Below are 22,721 nucleotides of genomic sequence, written 5' to 3' on the forward strand. Positions count from 1 at the left end.
TATTCAATACCATCTCTGTGATATTAAAGAGAAACAGAATTCTGGTAGTTTTGCCCAAAAAATGGCAAGCAAAGGAATAGCTACTAGTATTGCCTGTGGTTGTCCTGCAGCTAATCTTTTCCCATTACTGATTTACATTGGGGACGGAAAGTATTCAGACCCCCTGCGGATCGCGGCGATCGTTGTTGAGGTGTGTCAGTCTGACACACCGCAACTCTGATCTAGGTAAAGAGTCTTTGACGGAGACTCTTTACCACGTGATCAGCCATGTCCACTCACGGCTGATCACGATGTAAATAGGAAGAGCCAGGGATCAGCCTTTCCTCACTCACGTCTGACAGACGTGAGTAGAGGAGAGCCGATCGGCTGCTCTCCTGACAGGAGGGGGGGTCTGTGCTGATTGTTTATCAGCACAGCCCCCCTCGGATCCCACCCAGGACCACCAGGGAAGCCGCCCAGGACCACCAGGATGGCCATCCACACTGGACCACCAGGTATGCCCTCTAGACCCCCAGGGAAATAGTAATCTGTGCCCAGGCAGCTGCCAATCAGTGCCCACTCACAATGCCTACCACTGCCAGTGCCACCAGGGATGCCTGTCAGTGCCTCATATCAGTGCCGCGTATCAATGCCACGTATCAGTGCCCAGCAGTGCCGCCTATCAGTGCCCAGCAGTGCCACCCATAAGAACCCATCTTTGCAGCTTTTCAGTGCCCATCAGTGTTGCCTATCAGTGCCCATCAGTGCTGCCTATCAATGCCCATTAGTGCTGTATATCAGTGCCCATCGTCAGTGCCCGCTCATTGGTGCCACCTCATCGGTGCCGCCTTATCAGTGCCTGTCAGTGAAAGAGAAAACTTACTTATTTACAACATTTTTTAACAGAAACAAAAGCAAAACTTTCATTTTTTTCAAAATTTTCGGTCTTTTATTATTTGTTTAGCGAAAAATAAAAACCACAGAGGTGATCAAATAACACCAAAAGAAAGCTCTATTTGTGGGAACAAAATGATAAAAATTTAGTTTGGGTACAGTGTTGTATGACCGCACAATTGTCATTCAACTGCAACAGCACTGAAAGCTGAAAATTGGTCTGGGCAGGAAGGTGTATAAGTGCCCTGTATTGAAGTGGTTAATGTATATATTGTATCGATTATATTGTACTTGTCATTTACCCGTACCTTTTTTTCATCTACACGAAACAACGTTAAGAGAAAATGGTACACAGGGTCTTTTCCTGTATGTATACTATTAAGTCATGTAAAATCTTGCACACAATGTACAGGACCACTTGTTGACAAAAAGATAGGCAGATGCCTAGGGTGCTAGATGCTTACTATCAACATCCTTTACATGTATCTGGAGGCTGTCTGTGAATTGCAGAAGGAGAGAATTTAGAGCTACAGGCTAGGTGGAATGGTAAGCTTTGTCCTCTGTCGTTTAAAAGTCATTCTCTGCAAAGCCCTAAAACAAATGTTTTTTTCTAATCTGAATTATTAAATACTTTTATTGTGATCCTGAAAAGCAGTTTCCTTTATGATTATGTCTGGTTTACCTTTAAGATGCTTATCTACCACTATCTAAGGTTCCATGGATATGTTTATCTGCAGTACTGATTTTTTGTTGTTAAAGTTTCTTTTTGCTTACAGGGGTTCAGTGTTCTAATGATTGAGGACAACAATCAATGAACTAAGTTATATGTATTTTAAATTGTCCTGTTTACTGAGCACACATTAGCACTATTTTTGTGTAGCACTTATATTAGAGAGTCTCATATATGGTTTCCTTTTGGTGAGGTTTGTGAACTTTGATTATTAATATATTTGTGCTCATTTGTACTTATGTCACATCATGGTATGGCATATTATGTCCAATTCTTTGTCACCTAGTGTCCTGAATTTGGTATTGCCCCCGAGCATACTATACTCTCTCCCTCTCCTTGGTCTCAAAAACTATAAGTCCCTTTGTGTACGGTAATTAAAATATGTACATTTCTAGCCTTGATTGTAAGTCTTGGCTTAGCTAGAGAGGAAGGCTGATGGAAGCTTTACAGTGCTGAAGTTCTCATGCTGCCAATGAGGGAGAAAGGAGAGAATGTCAGGGAGATAATATAAGGCACTATCGTAAGTTTAACTCTTTTGTGTCTCCCTGGCAGCAGAGTTTGTCCTATCTCCTCTGATTCTTTTCTTTTCTCTCTCCCTAATCTATGTTGGAAAAATTGAAATAACACTCCTAAAGCCACATCGGTATAAACTTGATTGGAGGAGAGAAAGGGTAAAGCGCCACAAGGCCCTAATTCGGACTTTACAGGCAAAATGGACAATGATATAGTACAAAAATATACAATCAGGTCCATAAATATTGGGACATCGACACAATTCTAATCTTTTTGGCTCTATACACCACCACAATGGATTTGAAATGAAATGAACAAGATGTGCTTTACCTGCAGACTTTCAGCTTTAATTTGAGGGTATTTACATCCAAATCAGGTGAACGGTGTAGGAATTACAACAGTTTGTATATGTGCCTCCCACTTTTTAAGGGACCAAAAGTAATGGGACAACTGGCTGCTCAGCTGTTCCATGGCCAGGTGTGTGTTATTCCCTCATTATCCCATTTACAAGGAGCAGATAAAAGGTCCAGAGTTAATTTCAAGTGTGGTATTTGCAATTGGAATCTTTTGCTGTCAACTCTCAATATGAGATCCAAAGAGCTGTCACTATCAGTGAAGCAAGCCATCATTAGGCTGAAAAAACAAAACAAACTCATCAGAGAGATAGCAAAAACATTAGGTGTGGCCAAATCAACTGTTTGGAACATCCTTAAAAAGAAAGAATGCATCGGTGAGCTCAGCAACCCCAAAAGACCCGGAAGACCACGGAAAACAATTGTGATGGATGACGGAAGGCCAGATTAGAGTTTGCCAAACAACATCTAAAAAAGTCTTCACAGTTCTGGAACAACATCCTATGGACAGATGAGACCAAGATCAACTTGTACCAGAGTGATGGGAAGAGAAGAGTATGGAGAAGGAAAGGAACTGCTCATGATCCAAAGCATACCACCTCATCAGTGAAGCATGGTGGTGGTAGTGTCATGGCGTGGGCATGTATGGCTGCCAATGGAGCTGGTTCTCTTGTATTTATTGATGATGTGACTGCTGACAAAAGCAGCAGGATGAATTCTTAAGTGTTTCGGGCAATATTATCTGCTCATATTCAGCAAAATGCTTCGGCACTCATTGGACGGCGCTTCACAGTGCAGATGGACAATGACCCGAAGCATACTGCAAAAGAAACCAAAGAGTTTTTTAAGGGAAAGAAGTGAAATGTTATGCAATGGCCAAGTCAATCACCTGACCTGAATCCGATTGTGCATGCATTTCACTTGCTGAAGACAAAACTGAAGGGAAAATGCCCCAAGAACAAGCAGGAACTGAAGACAGTTGCAGTAGAGGCCTGGCAGAGCATAACCAGGGATGAAACCCAGCGTCTGGTGATGTCTATGCGTTCCAGACTTCAGGCTGTAATTGACTGCAAAGGATTTGAAACCAAGTATTAAAAAGTGAAAGTTTGATGGATGATTGTTAATCTGTCCCATTACTTTTGGTCCCTTAAAAAGTGTGAGGCACATATACAAACTGTTGTAATTCCTACAACGTTCACCTGATTTGGATGTAAATACCCTCAAATTAAAGCTGAAAGTCTGCAGTTAAATCAAATCGTGTTGGTTTCATTTCAAATCCATTGTGATGATGTATAGAGCCAAAAGATTAGAATTGTGTCGATGTCCCAATATTTATGGACCTGACTGTATATATTCCTTCCAAGCTGGATATATCAAACTCTCCTTTACCTGCCCACAGTCAGTATAACCCTATAGGCTCCATAGGTATATTAAAACAGGCCATAGTAGCATGAGGATAAGTGTCTCCCCCAGGAACAAACAAACCACCTCCCCCGGTGAACCATATGAGTTTATATTCGATTTTTACGCCATCAGCCCTATACACGGTTGCTGGTATTAGTAAGAAACTGCTTTACACTGTGATTCCTGGGTGATCATCTTGGAGCTCTCCATGTGGAGATATTTCTATGCTGACAAGTGAGACCTGTTCCTTCCAAGTGGGGTACCAAGTGTGTCCTGATGAAGCAAAACAGCGAGACGCGTTGACAGGGGCTCACTGACGTTTATTTGGTGTCAACTCTCTTGTTTACACTAGATACTCATTATTATCATATGCCTATCATATGTTTTAAATTCTTTTTTACTTGACCTGTTTGATATGACTTATTGGTAAAAAATATATTTTTGTACTATATCATTGTCCATCTTGCCCGTAAAGTCTGAATTTGGGCCCTGTGGCCCTTTACCTTTTCTCTCCCCTAATCTATGTTCCTTTGCACAGTCATTAATGTTGTTTCCTTCCCTCTTTAGCAACAATAAATCTTAAAGCTGATAACCTCTAGTGGCTCTGATTTTAGATATAGTGCCGAGAATAGAGAGCAACTGAGCATGTGCAGAGAACGGTGACACAGTGCATTACCCGATTTAAGTATAGGAATTTATTTTTAATGCTTTACATGCAAAAGAGGAGAGCCTAAAGTGATCTATCAGGACTTATATTTGTGACTAAAGTTCCACTTTACCTGCATTTTGATTGTTTAAAGCCTACACACAAATTGTGGTTTTTATCGCATGTAGGAGATGCACAAACAAATATATAAATACAGCTCAGCTTACAAATATTTTATCTTTGCCTGCTGCATTTTAAGCACATATGACCCATCAATAACTAGTAGCCCACCTTAAAATAACCCAAGAGCTTAGTTTACAGTAAAAAAGCAGGATATGATGATTTATGAAGTATTGTTTCTGCACTTATGTCACAGTGAATATGCGGCCCCAGAGAGTTCTTTGAGCCAAGTATTACCAAACACAATGTCCCTGCGTTGAAATATTATCTACAGTAACTCTCCTCGGCTGCCTTCCCTTGTCTAGCCCTTTCATCACTGATGCACTGGTCTCCACAACAAAGTTTTTCTTTTTTTTTTTTTTTTTTTTTTTTAATTGTCAGTTGTGAGTAAAAGCAGGGTTATTTTTAAAGCAAAGCCTGCCAAGATTGATATTAATCTGTAGATGTAAAGGCTTTTATGTTAAGGAATGTCAGCCTGAATTCTAGTTGCATTCTGCTAAACACATCAAATTGTATGGTTTGGTTAGTGAAATGTTTTGTCAGCAGGCTATTGCCATTTCCACAATCTGACTTCTAATTATGTCTGATATTCAGAGCTTGGGTAAAGGGTATGTTCTGCCCACTGCACACAACTGTGGCATACATTTTTTATTTTAGAAATATAATTTACAAGTGTAGGCAGTGTTCTGGACTTCTACAGGCATACAGAATATATTAAACTTGAAATTCTGTTGCTGCAAGCAGGTTTCTAATATACAATTTAGAGGCCCACACTCAAAAAAAAAAAACAGTATACAGATTTTAATTTTGTTTGAAAAAACTCATATATGGATATAAATCATTGTTATAAACTGGTTAAAAGCATTCTGGTAAAGGATAACTCTACTTTTATGTTAAAACATATATATAACATGTATAATTATTTCAGGTTTATTTTTTTTTTATTACTTTTTTTTATTAGTAAATCCGTTACAAAGAGGCAGGTGTTTCCTCCAGCTATGGAAGATTTTAAAGTGGAACAGCAAAACTTTTTTTGGATAGATTAAGGGAGGGTTATAACCCCTGCCAGTTTTTCTTTTTTTCCATCTGTGTACTGTTGGGGTGATTTCTGTTCACTTCCTGTCCCATAGCCAAAGTAGGAAGTGAGATGAAATCCCTCCAAAGTGAGGGAATCCCTGGTTGTTGCTACAACTAGTTTTTCCAATGGAAGATTTCCCCTCTATAACTGGGGACAACTCAACATTTGGGATTTTCTTTTGCTTTCACTTTTGATAAAAACGGTAAACAAGACAAACAGAGGAGGTGAATCTCTCTAAACCGCAATAAAAACAGGTGTTCTGATCCAGTATTTCTCAACCTTTTTTCAGTCAAGGTATTCTTTTGTGCACAGGGCACGCCAATCCGAGTGTGTGCATTTTTTTACGTGTTCCCACATGTTGCTTTTTTAATTGCCACTGCATCAAAACATGTAGTACTGCGGTACCATGTATTTTAGCAGTTGCCAACATACACACATTTGCTAGATGCATGAGGGTGCCATTAGGAATTAATGTCACCTGTGCAGGAAAACGCATGATTTTGCACGTTACCACATTGCACCTGGTGTGAACAAACCCTAAAATGTAGTCTGTGAGGCAGAGTCCACTGGTCTGTAGGTTGCAAACCTTCTTCCCTCAATTCCCTTCTTAAAGCATAACCCCCCTCTGCTCCAAAATCCCCCCTCCTAGCACAAATCCCCCTCCTAGCACAACCCCCCAAATCTCCTCTCCTAGCACAACCCCTCCCCCCAAAATCCTTCCTCACAGCAAAACTCCCCCCAAATCCCCCTCCTATCACAACTCCCACTCGCAAATCCGAGCACAATGCTCCCACCCTCTTAAATCCCTCTCCTAGAACATCCCCCTTCCTAGCACAAATCCTGTCCCTCTCTGTAGTGACAGCAGAAGGGAGGAGGAGAGAGCCAGCAGGAGCTGTGGGCTGTGCTGTCTGTATATGGGAGTCGGGGCTTTTTTTTCTCAAACAATAGGTGCTGGAACTTAACCACGGCCCCACAAAACCCCTCCCCTTACACACACCCTGCAAATCACATCAAATAGTGGGTGTGTTCAGTCAAATTTCACGAAAACAGTAGGAGGGTCTTAAAGGGGCATTAAATACCAGGATTGCATTACATACAGAGTGCAGAGCTCTCACTTGTAAACACAGAAACCATACTTCTGTGTTTACAAGCGATTGTGGTAAGCAGGCACCAAAGGGTCTGAGCCAGAGGTGGTGGAACTGAGTTCCACCAAGTTCCCCCTGAAAAAATCCCAGATGGGAGTTATTAATCCCGTATACAGAGAAGAGAGAACAGCCCACACCTCTTCCCGGCTCTTTCCTCCTCTATGCTGATATCTATACTAAAGTAGGCAACCCAGAAAGCTGTGTAGCCTGCCTGCATGTCCTTAGCAATGACGTCATCAGTTTGTGGGACGCAGGCGGGCACCATGCACAGATAACAGGAGAGAGCCATAAGGAGGTTTGGGGGTGCAGGCTGTGTTCTCTCCCTCCTCTCTATACAGGATTGCTCTGACCGGACTATAGGGTTGAGACAGTTGTTTGACTTTTTGCTGCGGCACCCCTGAGGACTCTTCAGGGCACCCTGGTTCAGAAACACAGTTCTAATACCTTTCCACTGCAAAACTAAAAAGTTTTGCATTTCGTTTTTTTTTTTTAAAGCTATTGCTCTCTTTCGCCGTCCTTTCCTTTGTCCTTTACACATGCGTCCTATGCTAAACTTCTAATTGCTGAATTTATACGATTTTATTCTTCCGTTGTCATTTTGTAATCTGCTTCCCTGTAGCTATACATGTGTCAGAATGTTGGCTTAAATATGCAATCATTGTGCGATGTCTGATTCCTTGTGATCACATCCTGTGATCACCATCTGTGTGTGTCTCTAAACATAGGAAAAAAGAAAACTTGGGGTCAAGTAAAACATTGCACTTCTATCTACACACTTAGTGGCATCTTAGGTAATTTTCATTATTGCATACTTTAATGTGACCAAAATCTAATTATTATTTATACATATTCATATTTAAAAAGGCAGTACATATTGTGCAGGACACCAGGAATATGTCCTGGATGGCAGGTACATTTCCCTGATATCTGAGTTGTCCCTTTAAGGCTGACAGTTTTAGAGCCTTTGCGGTATTCAGGTGTTCTCACTCATGCAGGGTAAGGTGTCCCGGGTTAAGTTTAGCTGGAGAGGACTGACTTCCAGGACTCTCTGGATTGCTAAATTTATATTAGGGACTCAGAAATTCAAAGGTTCAAAGAGACTTGGAGGGGAAGAGCCTTCAATCCCTGACTACCTGGGCTTTGGTGAGGGAGGCTTGAAAGGCAGCAGAGGGAAATCAACACCTGTGTCAGGCAAGTGAGTAGAAGAGAGAGACTTAGAAGCTGTGCAGCAAATGGGAGCTCTCAGACAAGCTGAGACACGGGCTTCTAACCCCCCCCCCCCGTGTTGCCTGCCTGGCACCCTTACTTTGGAGGAGCCTAACCCCTGAATGGGACTGAAGATTAGCAGTGAGCCTGCTGTTACCAATACCAGGATTTGGACTGTTTATTTACTTTGGCTGAAGTAAGCTGTCTTTTTTAAATAGCTGTGGTTAAAATAAATTAACTATTTTTCTTTAACCAAACGGGCTGGTGGTCATTCCATAGCTACCCCCAGGTTACAATATATACAAATAGCAGGTGATGCAAGAGTAAAAGTAGATCACATGTGCACCCATGTTCCAGTTAGCTTTAAAGTTATCTTGTAGGCCCCTCTCAGCAATTGCTTAAATTTACGAGCCAATGTGTAATTTTTACTCTTCAACAGGCTATTTAACTAAAGTTAATAAAGACCGGTCACTTGTTTTAGTTCACATAACTTGCACATTCATTCCCAGCTGTGCCTCCCACGTGCGGTCCTCATTTCTCTCCATAGCAGGTTCGCTCAGTCCCAGACAGGTGCACAGCTTTCTTTTCCTCGAGCCTGTATGTATGAAAATATTAGACCTTCCTGCCTATTCCACCATTACACTACTGATGACTTACCACTTTTAACGGGATGCATCAGAAGTCTCCCTGTGTACAATATATTATTACTTTGTGGATGCCCATTTTACCTATGATCTTAGAGCAACGTTTGTAGTTGGCTTTTGATCCAGTTTTATAGGGCCCATTTCATTTTCAACAAACAATGATATAGATAAGCCAAGATTTTCCAGTACACGCAGTGTACAAATACAACACTCTGTATTCATGAGATTTTTCTCAATGTGCTGAAATAGTGCAGATAATACAATTCCTATGTACAACCAATTTAAAGTGTTTGTCAACCTCAGTGTGTGTTTCTGTTTTGTTGTGAAGGGCTTACTCTAGCACAGCATTGCATGTTATTAGTGGAAGATAAATACATAAATGGCATTTTCTTTTGTAAAATACCAAGCTTATATTTACTTTGCAAGCAAACTTTTTATAGTTATAAACTTAAATATTTAGTATTTCAAAATTTTGCTTGGTTTTGAATATATTTTTACTTTTCAGAGATAAAGCCTTTTATAGTAGATAACTTGCTAAATCATAAATTTAATTTTTCTAAATAAGCATGTTGCTTCAGATAAGCTTCCCACCAAAAGTTCTGCATAGCAGAAAATATGCAGGTTAAGTGTGAGGGCTTTTTATACAAATCCATTTTTGCTAGCAAAGGGATATTTCAGTTGGAGTAAAGCAGTCATGGTATACATTTTGTTAGGAGAACAATTTATATATATTTTTGTATACTTATTGAAATTCATATGCGTATTATTTGCTTGACCTGGTTTTGACAAGAAATTAAATCTGATATCACATAAAAGTAAGAATGTAGCTGTGCGAGCTGAGTTAAATAAAAATCTAAGGGTTAGTTTACTTAATTGTACCCTTGTACTGTAAAACCTCTGCAAGTAAGAAGTCCAGCTTTGCTTTAACCGCTTGCCGACCGCCACACACAGATGTACGTCGGCAGAATGGCACAGGCAGGCAAATGGGCGTACAGGTACGTCCCTTTAAATTTGCCGCCTTTCGGGCACGCGCCCGCGGGTCCCGGGAACTTGATGTTCTCCAGCGGCCCGCGATTGCGGTGTGGAGAGGTAGAACGGGGAGACACCTTTGTAAACAAGGCATTTCCCCGTTCTGCCTTGTGTAATGACAGAGATCTACTGCTCCCTGTGATCGGGAGCAATGATCACTGTCATATGCTAGGTAGCCCCTCCCCCCACAGTTAGAATCACTCCCTAGGACACACTTAACCCTTTCATCGCCCCCCTAATAGTTAACCCCTTCACTGCCAGTGTAATTTACACAGTAATCAGTGCATTTTTATAACACTGATTGCTGTATAAATGACAGTGGTCCCAAAATAGTGTCAGAAGTGTCCGATGTGTCCGCCATAATGTCGCAGTCATGATAAAAATCACAGATCGCCACCATTACTAATAAAAAAAATTAATAATAAAAATGCCATAAAACTATCCCGGAAGAATGCGGAACCTTTCCACAATTGATGGTGTCAGCAGGGAGTGTCGATAATTAAAAGAAAACTCTTAGATGGGCATCTTATCGAACGCAACATACAGGAATTTGGGAAATTTTAGAGGCATAAATACATACACACTCATGCAATCACACCTGCTCAGGTTGAACTTGATGGACTGATGTCTTGTATGTAACTATGATCACCACCACTGCCAGAGCAAAAGAGAAGACAATGCTGGATTTAAGGTTTAAGGAGCAAAGAGGGACTTCTATCTTCCATCTTCATTTTCTATAATAAAAAAAAATAGAGAATTTTCCAGCAAGAGTAGGGCTTGTTTCAATTGGCTATAGCTAGTCTGAGTAGCTAGAACCTGGGTGCAGGAATCTTTGTATAAATAAAGAGGTTGGTTAAAGATAAAAGCCACAGGCATAACTTCACAATTTATACTGTACATTAGTTCTCTGCAAAACAACCCAATGCTGTCAGCCTGAACTGGAAGAAACAGTTTGGGTGGATAGGACCTTTTTATTCATGCTTTGTTTGTATTTTTTTGGCACGTTACAAAAAGCAATGCTTCTATTTTAATAATTCATCTTAAAATGTAATTTTATGTTTAAGATGAATATGTGTCTATTTGAATATGTGTTATTAATATTGTGTAGTGTTCCCTGAAGTCGGTAGATTCGCATAGCTCCTTTCTTTATTAAATAGAGACTGAACATAACTTTATTTAGTCACATTCCCGAAGTGCTTCCTTTCGCAACAGATGTCTACTTCAAAAAAAGTTAAGAGTAAAATGTAAATCATAAAAAAGACAAGCATATTTTTCTTCCTCATCACAGATCTGCTTTCATGTTGTTGTCATTTGGACAAGCAAGTTTTCTTAATTTATGACAAAGCGATTAAGATTGTTTAACAGAAACAAAGAGAAGCAGAAAATATCCCTGGCCTCTCATTTCTCTAATGTTGCTGGAAAGCTAAGGTAATAAATTATATATCTGGATTGGACTTGTTCCATGCATGGAAGTCCTCCTTCACTATGCCCTTGAAATTGGACAAGTGGGAGCTCTTTCAACTATACATAAAAATAATCTGAGCAGATATTCATCTATAACTCTGGGCACAGTGGAGCAATAGGTTCTATTATTTTTAAGTCCTCTGTCTAGGAGATGCTTAAAATGATCTGAGAATGTTTTGCTATAGACAGAGAATATTTAATACTGAGGCTTAAGTATTGTATGATTTACATATATTTTTAAGTGAAGTGCATTTAAGAAAAGAATGCTATCCTAATGTTCACAGCCTATCTATAAAATCCTATGATGTTCTGTGTAGCCAGTTAGTTATTTTATGTGTACATGGCCCATACCACGTTAGGCTATAGAGTAAGGCTACTCTTAAACACCTTGAAAAAAGAATGCACCTAAAGAAAGCAGTCCCAGCGGGTTGAACTAAAAAAAAAAAAAAAAAAAAAAAAAAAAGCTTAATTCCCCATCCACACATTCAAGGGGGATGGGGGAAACCTCCCTTTTGAGTTATTGTATTATGACAGCAGGGAGACTCCCCCCCCACCGGATCCAGGGTGGATTTGATTTAAATCAAGTCAATTTAAATCATGATTTAAATCGCTACTAAAAAGGCTTGATTTAAATTAACTTGATTTGAATCATAATTTTTAAAGAGCAACTGTCATCTCTGTCCCGCAGCGGCTCCTCCTCTGTCCCGCTGTTGACTCACCAACAGTCCTATTTACTTTAATGGGACGGCTGGTGATGCGGCAGTGACACAACAAGGTGAGAGATGTGGGGGCAGCAGGTGAGTGGATGCTCGCTAACAGGCGCTGCCATGATGGATCTGAAATGACAGGTTCTCTTTAAATGTAAGAACTTATTCTTGCTGGTAGTTAGGAAACCATTTTGTTTGCAAATATTAAAGATTCTATTTGGAATAATAAGCTGTCAGGTTAGTAAAACAGTGAAATCAGAACCGATTCAATCATACAGTTTGTAGTGTATATAGATTTGAAAAACGATTAAATAAAGGAATATTCCTGAACTATGTTTTATCTCATGGTTACTGTGAAATTGTGTGACTGCATCAATGCAGTGCATGTTATCTCAGCTTGCAGAGCTTGGATTCATTGAATGAGTTAACCAAAAATGTGCATTATGCAGAATATACAGCCTCATGCTAAGCTCTATTACATGCTGAATAAATTAAATTATTATTGTATCTTAAATAGAAAACTTCAAATCTTTAGATGGATTTTTACTTTAAAAGCACTTTATTAAAATAAATTTGATAAAGATCAAAAAAATCAGATTTAAATTAAAAAAAAAATTGTATTTAAATAAAGAAAAAAATCAATTTAAAAAAAAAAATCATTGTTTTTTATTCACCCTGCCCCTGTTACAATACACTGATCAGTCAGAGTGGTTGTACAGAAGTCTATCAGTACATTGACTTTTGAACAACCACTCTGCCCATTCTTAGACCGAAATGTAGCCAGTCCCTGCTGAACCGGCTGAATTTTGATCTATGTATGGCCGGCTTATCTTTGAGCATGCAATTATTAGCTATTTATGGTGAGCTAGAGGGCAGTAATGAGAACATCAGTGAGTTCAACCACTCCTTATCACCCAAGGAGATTTTCCAATTAAAAAAACCTCACTGCAGGTGGGGAGGATCATTAACTCTTCTCCATAGAATGATATGAAAAGTACCATATGTGAATCACTGTCAGCATAATATGAGACTTAACTGTTGACGTCATTGCGCTCGCTGACTGTCAGAGGCGCAACGCTTTCTCTGTGCTTGTACTGAATATACTGAATAAATTGTGAATATATTGTAAGTACCTGCCTTATTAAATAAAAGTTTTTGTGGTGGTTTTACACTATGTGGGCCTCTGTTCCTTTTTAATGCTGGAAGGATTTAACATCTGGTCTACTGAGGACATGGTTTGAATTGGATCCAATACCTGGGAGCTTAGATTGATAACATTGGGGAGTTCCTGGTGTGTCTTATTTTATTAAGCTATAGTGATCTCTTTTTTTTCTCTTACTCAAGCTTGCCTGTTAGGAAGTTTTGGAGTGCATGGTAGGGCACAGAAGTACATTTTCCACGAGAAGGTGCACAAAGATTCATAACAGACAGCTGGATATCTCTTTGGAGGACGTTTTAAAATTTATTATTTATACTTTTTTCACTTGGCACATTCATTTGGACACTTTTGTGGTGCATGGTTTTTATTTATTTTTAGTCATTGTTGACATTTATTTTATTTTGTATGTTGATGCGCACTTATATTACATACTAATTGTATGAGGATTGCTGTGGTGTCCAGCACTCAGTAGAGTTATGTTGGGAAAGGCAGATATCTCTCTAATTGCTTTCTTATGGATATACTGTATCTACCATCCTAGCTAAAATAAAAATTATAGTGCAGTGCTCAAATAATATAAAATGAAAATTTAGCTAACTATATATGTGACAATTAAACTTATTCCAGATACACATAAACACAAAAATATCTAAGTGTTGCTCCTGTAAATATTATCAGTGACAAAATATAATCGTTCTTTCCAGTGCTTAAAAAAGGTTTGTGAAGCAAAACTGATCCTACCACTCCTTTCACCTCCACGCTGTACTCTTTTATTATGCTCCCCACAAAAAGCTCAACTCCAAATGGTTCCTCGTATAGAACAGCCCATCATACACTGGTCAGTTCCAAAACTTCTAACACTGTTAATATCCCAGGCAGCTCCAGTTATAATTCCCAGTCTGTGGGTTTCCCAATGAGGAAGACTTTTCCCTCAAACACAAAAACAGACAAAATCGAATGCTCTTTGCAGGATTTTATTGAAAAGAAACACGTTAAATCATACTCACAAAGTGTATATGAAAATAGTGCTTTTGTAATAAAAAAGTGCCGCCGCATGTGACAAATGGGTGGATCCAAATCTGATGCATTGTGTCCCTGGGTGGGACTGCTTCAGTGGTCACTGTGTAGGAAATAGAATACAATGTTATTTAGCTCTTCTGCATCATTAAAAAAAATTTTAGCTCTAGAGTGTAGTGTTTTTGTCCCATTTTCTATATACACAAACATACACAGTATCTCACAAATGTGAGTACACCCCTCAAATTGTTGTAAATATTTTATTATATCTTTTCATGTGACAACACAGAAGACATTACACTTTGCTACAATATAAAGTAGTGAGTGTACAGCTTATATAACAGTGTACATTTGCTGTCCCCTCAAAAATACTCAACACACAGCCATTAATGTCTAAACCGCTGGCAACAAAAGTGAGTACACCCCTTTTATAACCTACTAGGGTACAAAAAAAGGAAGGTCAAACAGGTGGGTTTATGATGTTAGGTGCTACCTTATTCTGTAAATTAGATACTCCCCTATATATAACTTTTGCACGTTCGGGTAGTACAGGGACCAGAACACGGTCATTCTTCAATATACCCCAGGGGTTGTCTATTATAGACTTCACCTATAGAAAACACCTGAATCGCGCTAATGAATAATCATAGAAATTATTAAGTGATCAGTGATGGATCTAATATGTCCCAAAACTAAGTGAATTGAGTAAAACCAATAAGTGTATGACCTTATTAGTAAATATCTCTATGCTCATTGGTAATAAACATTAAGTGCACATGTGAACAACAAATGATAAAAAGAGGAAAAAAGTCTCTCAATAAGTGATAAATAATCCACTGGAGCAAAACATGGATTGCAAAAATCCATCCATCCATCCAAGGGAATCTTCAACTGTTATGCAGCGAAAAAATGTGATCCACCACCAGTATAGAAGGGGTTACTTCTTATGCCCCGTACACACGGTCGGATTTTCCGATGGAAAATGTCCGATCGGAGCGTGTTGTCGGACATTCCGACCGTGTGTGGGCTCCATCGGACATTTTCCGACACACAAAGTTTGAGAGCGGGCTATAAAATTTTCCGACAACAAAATCCGATCACGTCAGTTCCGACCGCGGTGGCCAGTTCCGACGCACAAAGTGCCACACATGCTCAAAAGAAATTCCGAGACGAAACAGCTCGGTCTGGTAAAATTAGCCTTCGCAATGGATACAGCACTTTCGTCACGCTGCAATGTAAAAAATGGTTTAATACAGCGCACTCTCTTCTTCTTTATAATGTGAGAAGTATGAAGTAGTTTTGCTGCTCATATTCTCACAAACTTCTTTCTTTATTGTTTATCGGGATTCCCTCAATATATTTTGATTTGTCACATCTGACCAAATTTTTTTTGTTTGTTTTTAATTGTAAAAAAATTTTTTTCAAGGCTTTTTTTTTTTTTTTACTTTTTTTTTGCTTTTTACTCAAGAATATTTTTGTGTGTGTGTGTTTTGTGTGTCAAGTTACCACAACACCATTATTATCTTGTATTATTTAATCTCAATGAGATTGTTTGGTGTTGGTGTCTAATGTTAATTTCAGATTGTATTTTGAAATGTACCTGCCTCCTCACCAACAAACTGTTTTTTTTTTTTTTTTTTGAAGGAAAACACACATAGGCGAGTATAATTGAACCAAAAATTCCTTTATTAAGGGCTCATAACCAAACAAAGAGTGAGGCAATGCTGGAGAAACAGCTGAAATTGGCGAAGCCTTTGGCCCCCAGGGCACATATCAATTATTTTACTGCAAAATTGGTGGCCTGAGGAGTCCATATCTAAGGGAGTGCAGTCTGGTCCAGAAGTCCCAGAGATCCGGCTGCATCTGGCTGCATCTTTTGTCAGACCAGACTGAACCCAGGTCATCACTCTCTGGTCTTCCTTCCACGCTTCCTTCCACGCTGTGGCTCTGGTGGTGGAGTTGTGGCAGGAGGAGGAGGAGGATGGTCCAACTCAATCACGTCGGTCTTGGGTGTGATTTCGCCACTCACCCCCTTAGTTAGGACTTTATAAATAAGTTTCTCACACATGAGGCATTGACCCTCCTGCATGCCCTTCAGTTTGGTGGCAGCCATGCCGGCAAAGGACTCTTCAGGAGTGGGTAAGGCTCTGAGGGACGCAGAAGCCCCCTGAATGAGCCTGAGCGCTGAATCCTGAACGTGACTCCCCTTCCTGGGTCTTTTGTATGGAAGGCGGAGGGGAGGAACCTGCGATTCGGTCAGGCTCCTTCTGGTCCCACGCTTCTCCTGGCTGCCACTTAGCCCCGCCTCCTCCTGGCTGCCACTAACCCCTGCCTCCTCCTGGCTGCCACATTCCACAGCCTCCTCCTGTGTGCCACATTCCAGAGCCTCGTCCTGGCTGAGGTCTTGCTGTGTATAAAAAAGGGACATAGTTTGAGTTTTTGATTCATCAATCACACACAATTTTCATCTCATGACTGTTGCAAATTGAATGTTAACAAATATAACAGACTATTCTTCTGAGCCTAGCATTTTTCATTCTTGTCCCAATTATTTTTGCCCACTAATGTCTATTGATATGTAAAACACTTTCTTAAATCAGCAATTAGTGATCAATAATTAACATCTAGTAAAGATCATTTATTCATTGACCAGAAATCTGTAGAAGAATGCTATAACTGACTCCATCTGGGCTCCTCCACTTCTTCCTGGCTGGAAGTCCCAGGTTGGACATCGGAAGTCTCAGCTGGGGTGGAAGGAAGAGTGGAAGGAAACAGTGGCGCAGTGGGTAGCACTCTCGCCTAGCAGTAAGAAGGGTCGCTGGTTCGAATCCCGACCACGACACTACCTGCCTGGAGTTTGCATGTTCTCCCTGTGTCTGCGTGGGTTTCCTCCGGGTACTCCGGTTTCCTCCCACACTCCAAAGACATGCTGGTAGGTTAATTGGATCCTGTCTAAATCGGCCCTAGTATAGGTATGAATGTGAGTTAGGGACCTTAGATTGTAAGCTCCTTGAGGGTATAGGGACTGATGTGAATGTATAATATATATATGTAAAGCGCTGCGTAAATTGACGGCGCTATATAAGTACCTGAAATAAATAATAAATAAATAATAAGGGTTGAGATGGATTCCCTGTATCCAGTCTGGTCTGACAGAAATCGCAGTCTCTCATAGTACCGCAGTCTGGCGACATAAACGTCATCTGCTGCAACTCCTGATCTCTGGGAATCCGTGACCTTCTTGCGTTCCCTAAGATATGTGCTCCTCAGGCCACCAATTTTGGCTTTTAAATAGGGGATGGTTGCTATGGGGACCACCGGCTTCACCAACTCCAGCAGTTTCTCCAGCGCTGCCTGCCTCTTTTGTTTATGATTATAATGTGGATGTTTCACCTGCCACAGACAGGGCAGCTCCCTGTACTTATCTATGAACAGGGGGAGGAAGTTGTGGTCATTGAAGCCATCCATTTTATCTGCAAAACACAACACGAGACAAACCCTAATGTCAGGCAAAACTCTCCTAATCTTGTTACAATATAGGCCTCAATCTAGAAGCAGTATAGGCCCAAGTTTAGATCTTACCTTCGTTATCGCGATCGGCACCTCCGATACTCCTTCCTCCACTCACAGATCGTACGTACTACGCATGCGTGTTACGCTTTATACACACTGCGCATGCATGTAACTCCGCCCACCCCTGACATTCTTTCTAGTCTATTCCCCGCCCCTTTTCGCTCGGCGCAGTGGGGGAAGAGCACATGGCGGAGACACAGCAGGTGCGTGCTATAGCAACGAGGAGGAGGAGGGGGAGGAAAGCCCGGAGCCCCAGAAACGTCTGGATCCAGAAGGAGAAGATTTAAGGCCTCAAATATGTCCTTTGGGGAGATGTTGGAGATGGTCGACATCCTGAAGAGGGCCGACTATGATGGAAATTATGGACCTTACCCCAACCCCAATGTCAGAAAGGCCAAGATAATAGTGAAAGTAGTCAAAAGTCTGCACCGGAATTTCGGGGTACGACGATCGAAAGACCAGCTCAGGAAGCGGTGGTCGGACCTCAAATTAAGAGAGCACGAGCAGTACTGAAAGATCCGGAGAGTGCTGCAAAAAAGTAAGTAGTTGTGCTGTGTTCCTATTCTTTGTGTTTATTACGTTCGTGCTGCTCCATGTGCTTTTCTTAACTGTTATCCAGTTTAAAATGTCAACTTTCATGTTCATGGGCACATTATTGGTTCGTATCAAACATTTTTCTTTCGGCCTATAAAACACCATTGTTTTGGCAATATGCATTTGACCACATTTTTTAGGGCCTACTTGTATGAAAATAATTTAGTTGTGTAGATGGGTTTGTTACTAGAATGAAATGCAAACTCGATTCTGTGTAAGGAGAGGACACTCAGCAGCAGTATTCACATCTGGACACTGGAGCACTAGTGTGGGACACAAGAACACCCTGTTTATTAGGGGGCCCACACAGGTGCTCCAGTGGATACTATAGGGGTGTCTCCATCTGTGAAGCTTGGACAAAACAGGTAAAGTATTGAAGCTTGACAAAGGACACTAAAAATTCTACATCTTGGAACTCTGCCAAAACAGACAATTGTACCTCACTTCCAAGCAATGTTTCATATTTATAGTTCTGCCATCAAATATCTGTGTGCTAAGTATACAATTTTTTTTTTACATAGGGGAGAAAAGACTCGGAGGACACCCCTCATCTGAGGAGACCAGAGACCCCCCACCTCTGGAAGAAGGGGAAATCCACCAAAGACAAGAAGAGCAGGAGGCGGAAGACATGGTGGAAATTGTCACCACAACAGGTGAGTGTCTGCGACCACAGGCTCAGGTAAGAGATGGATGCCGGCATATTTATAATACATGGTTTTTTTTGGTTTCTATCTTTTTAGGTGATCGTGATGTTGTGGATCCAGGGCATTTCACCTCGGAAAGTGCACAGATCCTGATTGGGGAGATCATGGGGTGTAATAGGGACTTGGAAAACATCAAGAAAAACATCAATGATGTTATTAAAAAAAATAAGAACATCATTGATGTTTTGGGGAGAGTTTAAAACCCCTCCAAATCCCTTTCTTTTATGGTGTGCTACAGTTTTAAAATTTTTTGTCTAATTGGAGAAAAGCCAAATTTTGAGGATGTACACAGTGTGTCAACATGTGCTGTCTGCCACCACGGGAGATCAAGGGACGCGTTTTGGGGGTGCAACCCCTTCCTCAATAATGAAGTAGCTGTGAGTTAGGGGTTGCTCCCCCAAAACACGTCCCTTGATCCCCCATGATGGCAGCTAGCACATGTTGACATTCGGCTATCTTCAAAATTTGGCTTTTCCAGGGATGACTTCACCCCATCTGAACGCAATATCAAACACAGTTTCTAAATACTCATGTCTCATATTGCCTTCAAGTTCTACCAAATGTGAACTTTGTAAGTTCAAGATTTGTGTCTTTCTTGTGGGTTTTAAACATGCCTGTTTTATCTTAAATGGACATTTCTACTTTTTCTAATGTGACCCCAAAATTGTTATACAACAAACATGTTGGTTTGTTTTAAAAACCTTTTCTAAATGCACATGTGATTGTGCAGGTATTAAAAAGATTGTTAATCAAGAATGTGTGGATTATTTTCTCAACGCTACAGCACTTTTGGGGTGCTCTAATTGGTGTTTTCTGTGACAATGGGTGTTATTTCCTAAGGGCAAATCCACTTTGCCCTCCAAGTGCAGTTTCATGTGCACTTGTAGTGCAAAGTGCCTTTGCCTTTAGTAAATAACACCCAACAGTGCTTTGTATAAGGTTACACAATCATGCCATTTTCAGGACTCAACACATTTCTGTCAGGGTCAGCTAAAACAAACACAAGCAGTAAATGTCACCAAAGATTTGATGAATGATTTTTTTTATTTGATAAAGGTTTCACACATTGTCTGGCATATTGATAGCCCCCCTACCCGCAAAGAATTCCAGGTATCTTAGCCGGACATCACGGGCACTCAGGGAGGGCAAGCCAGGACGGCCACTTTCAAGCGCCGTCAGGGTTGGTTCATTTTGAATTTCGGCCTTAGGCCCAACTGAGCTAGCATAGTTGGCAGAATGTTTCCGTAAAAAGTTGTGTAGAACACAGCACGCCAGGATAATATGATTCAGTTTATAGTCCGCCATATGTATGGGTGTAAGAAATAGGCAGAACCGGCTGGCCATGATTCCAAACGTGTTCTCCACCACTCTTCTGGCTCTGGCCAGCCGGTAATTAAAAACCCTCTGGTCCGGGGTGAGGGTCCTCATCGGGAATGGCCGCATAAGATGGTCCCCCAGCGCAAAGGCTTCATCCTCAATGAAGACAAATGGGAGTCCTTCCACATTGTCTTCTGGAGGTGGCAAGTCCAAGCTGCCATTCTGGAGACGCCTGTAGAACTCCGTCTGGGCGATGACTCCACCATCGGACATCCGGCCATTCTTCCCCACGTCCACATACAGGAACTCATAAGTAGCCGACACCACCGCCAACATCACAATACTATTGAATACTAATTATAATAGTACTACCCCGAGTTGGGTGGTTGGATGATGAGGACGTGTTTCCCATCAATTGCCCCTCCGCAGTTAGGTAAGTCCCACCACTGGGCAAAGTGGGAGGCCACAGTCTGCCATTCCTGTGGCGTGGAAGAAAACTGTGGAGGAAAACAAAAAAAAATAATCTTTTTGCACATAAACATGGAAAGCAGATTAGACACAAACATTCTTGGCCAACATCAAGATAACATTTATTTATGGGTATTTTTAAAGACCAAAGTATAAGGTATACCTATCATATTCCCCCCCCCCCTCCTCTCATGGGCCATTTCTAACATTATGGGGGGGGAGCTCTTGGACAGGTAACCCTCTCCACTTCATTGAGAGATAAATGCATAAATAATGTGTATTACTTGGAACAGCCCCTCCTTAGTTACACTATTGGCAGCCCACTGGGCAGGTAAGAACTGTCATAATACAAAGATATAAATACACACTGTACACATTTGAGCACATTTGGACATTCTGCTATTACCTATCAAGATAATAATAGTATACAAAAACTTGAAACAGTACCATTTGAAAGTATAAAGGCAGGCCCTTGCACTACATGCTTTGGGGAATTCATCCATAAATCTGACCACAAAAGAGATGGGTATAGTGTGTATGGGTTTGGCAAAGTCAGCAGATAGATGATTGAGCATAGATAGAGAATTGTTATCAGCTGACTTAGCAGTTGGGGGGAGGGAGGGTTCCAAATGATTTGGGGACCCCCCAAAAAAAGCCTCTGGCACTCTGCCTGAATTTAATGCACAAATCACATTTCAACAAATTTTAGGGGGTGTTTGGGGTAAAGCACTACTATGGAGCTGATAAAATACATTGTTAAGTGACTAAATGAGGTGACTATAGGACCAGGAGACTATGCTGGGGAGGTAAGTGAAGGCAAATATGTATGAAGGACAACAAAAATAATTACAGAAAGATCCAGCATGAATGAGGACAAAGGGGACATTCACAGCAAATTCCAATCAGGGTAATTAGGGAATGAGGAAAGAAATACAATATATTATCAAACATTAAATACAATAAAATGTGATATTAAAGCATAAATCTTACCTTAATATACTCCTTCTGCAGGACCTGGATGATGGCAGAACAGGTCTCTGGGATAATGAACCCCAGAGCCTGGGGGGAGATGCCTGTCGAGAACTTTAAGTCTTGCAGACTTCTCCCCGTCGCCAAGTACCGCAGGGTGGCGATGAGCCTCTGCTCCGGAGTGATGGCTTGCCTCATGCAGGTATCCTGCCTGCTAATATAAGGGGTCAGCAAAGCCAACAAACGGTGAAATACGGGGTCCGTCATCCGGAGAAAGTTCCTGAAATCATCAGGATTATTCTCACGGATCTCACGGGGACAAAGGCTTATGACAGAACTGGTCACGCTGGCGCAACCAATTCTTGGTCCATGAACTCCTCCCCACCCTGTTCATGGACTGGACTTGTGTCAAGGTCAGGACCCCAACAGGAAGCCCCCGCACAGCACGAACTCTACGAGGAGTACGTATACGCAACATGGCTAGAAAACGGTCGGCTGTTCAGAACGAAGTAACAGGACGCACTGAAGAACAGCAAGGCCTGTGAAGAGCAACCTGAAAAACAGTAATGAACAAACAAGAACACAATGACAAAGTCACGCGTAGCTTGCTTGCACGCACTGAAGAGCAGATACAAACCCACAAGCACAAACTGAACAGCAGAAAACGATCTGAAAACCACGAGTCTTAAAAAGCGTGAATCGTCTCTCACCAAACTTTTACTAACACGAGATTAGCAAAAGGAGCCCAAAGGGTGCTGCGCTTGGTTCTGAACTGGCCTTTTCTAGTCTCGTCGTACGTGGTGTATGTCACCGCGTTCTTGGCGATCAGAAATTCCGACAACTTTGTGCGACCGTGTGTACGCAAAACAAGTTTGAGCCAACATCCGTCTGAAAAAATCCTAGGATTTTGTTGTCGGAATGTCCGATCAATGTCCGACCGTGTGTACG

General features: G+C 41.1%; 1 protein-coding gene across 3 annotated transcripts in view; it reads left to right on the forward strand.

Annotated features, from left to right (window-relative positions):
• AUH (AU RNA binding methylglutaconyl-CoA hydratase) overlaps positions 1-22,721 on the forward strand; it is a 399,227-nt gene that overhangs the window by 302,961 nt on the left and 73,545 nt on the right. Inside the window, exons 7-8 of one of the 3 annotated variants that reach the window (XM_073632885.1) lie at positions 18,837-18,968; positions 19,056-19,234. The exons of the other annotated variants lie outside the window; for them this stretch is intronic. Of the exons in view, the coding sequence (XP_073488986.1) occupies positions 18,837-18,968; positions 19,056-19,219 (296 nt within the window). The 3' untranslated portion in view covers positions 19,220-19,234. Of the gene's footprint in view, positions 1-18,836; positions 18,969-19,055; positions 19,235-22,721 lie in introns of those variants that run through there. 3 annotated transcript variants of the gene reach the window in all.

Source organism: Aquarana catesbeiana, linkage group LG01 (assembly GCF_042186555.1).
Source record: "Aquarana catesbeiana isolate 2022-GZ linkage group LG01, ASM4218655v1, whole genome shotgun sequence".
In the NCBI taxonomy this organism is placed as follows: domain Eukaryota; kingdom Metazoa; phylum Chordata; class Amphibia; order Anura; family Ranidae; genus Aquarana; species Aquarana catesbeiana.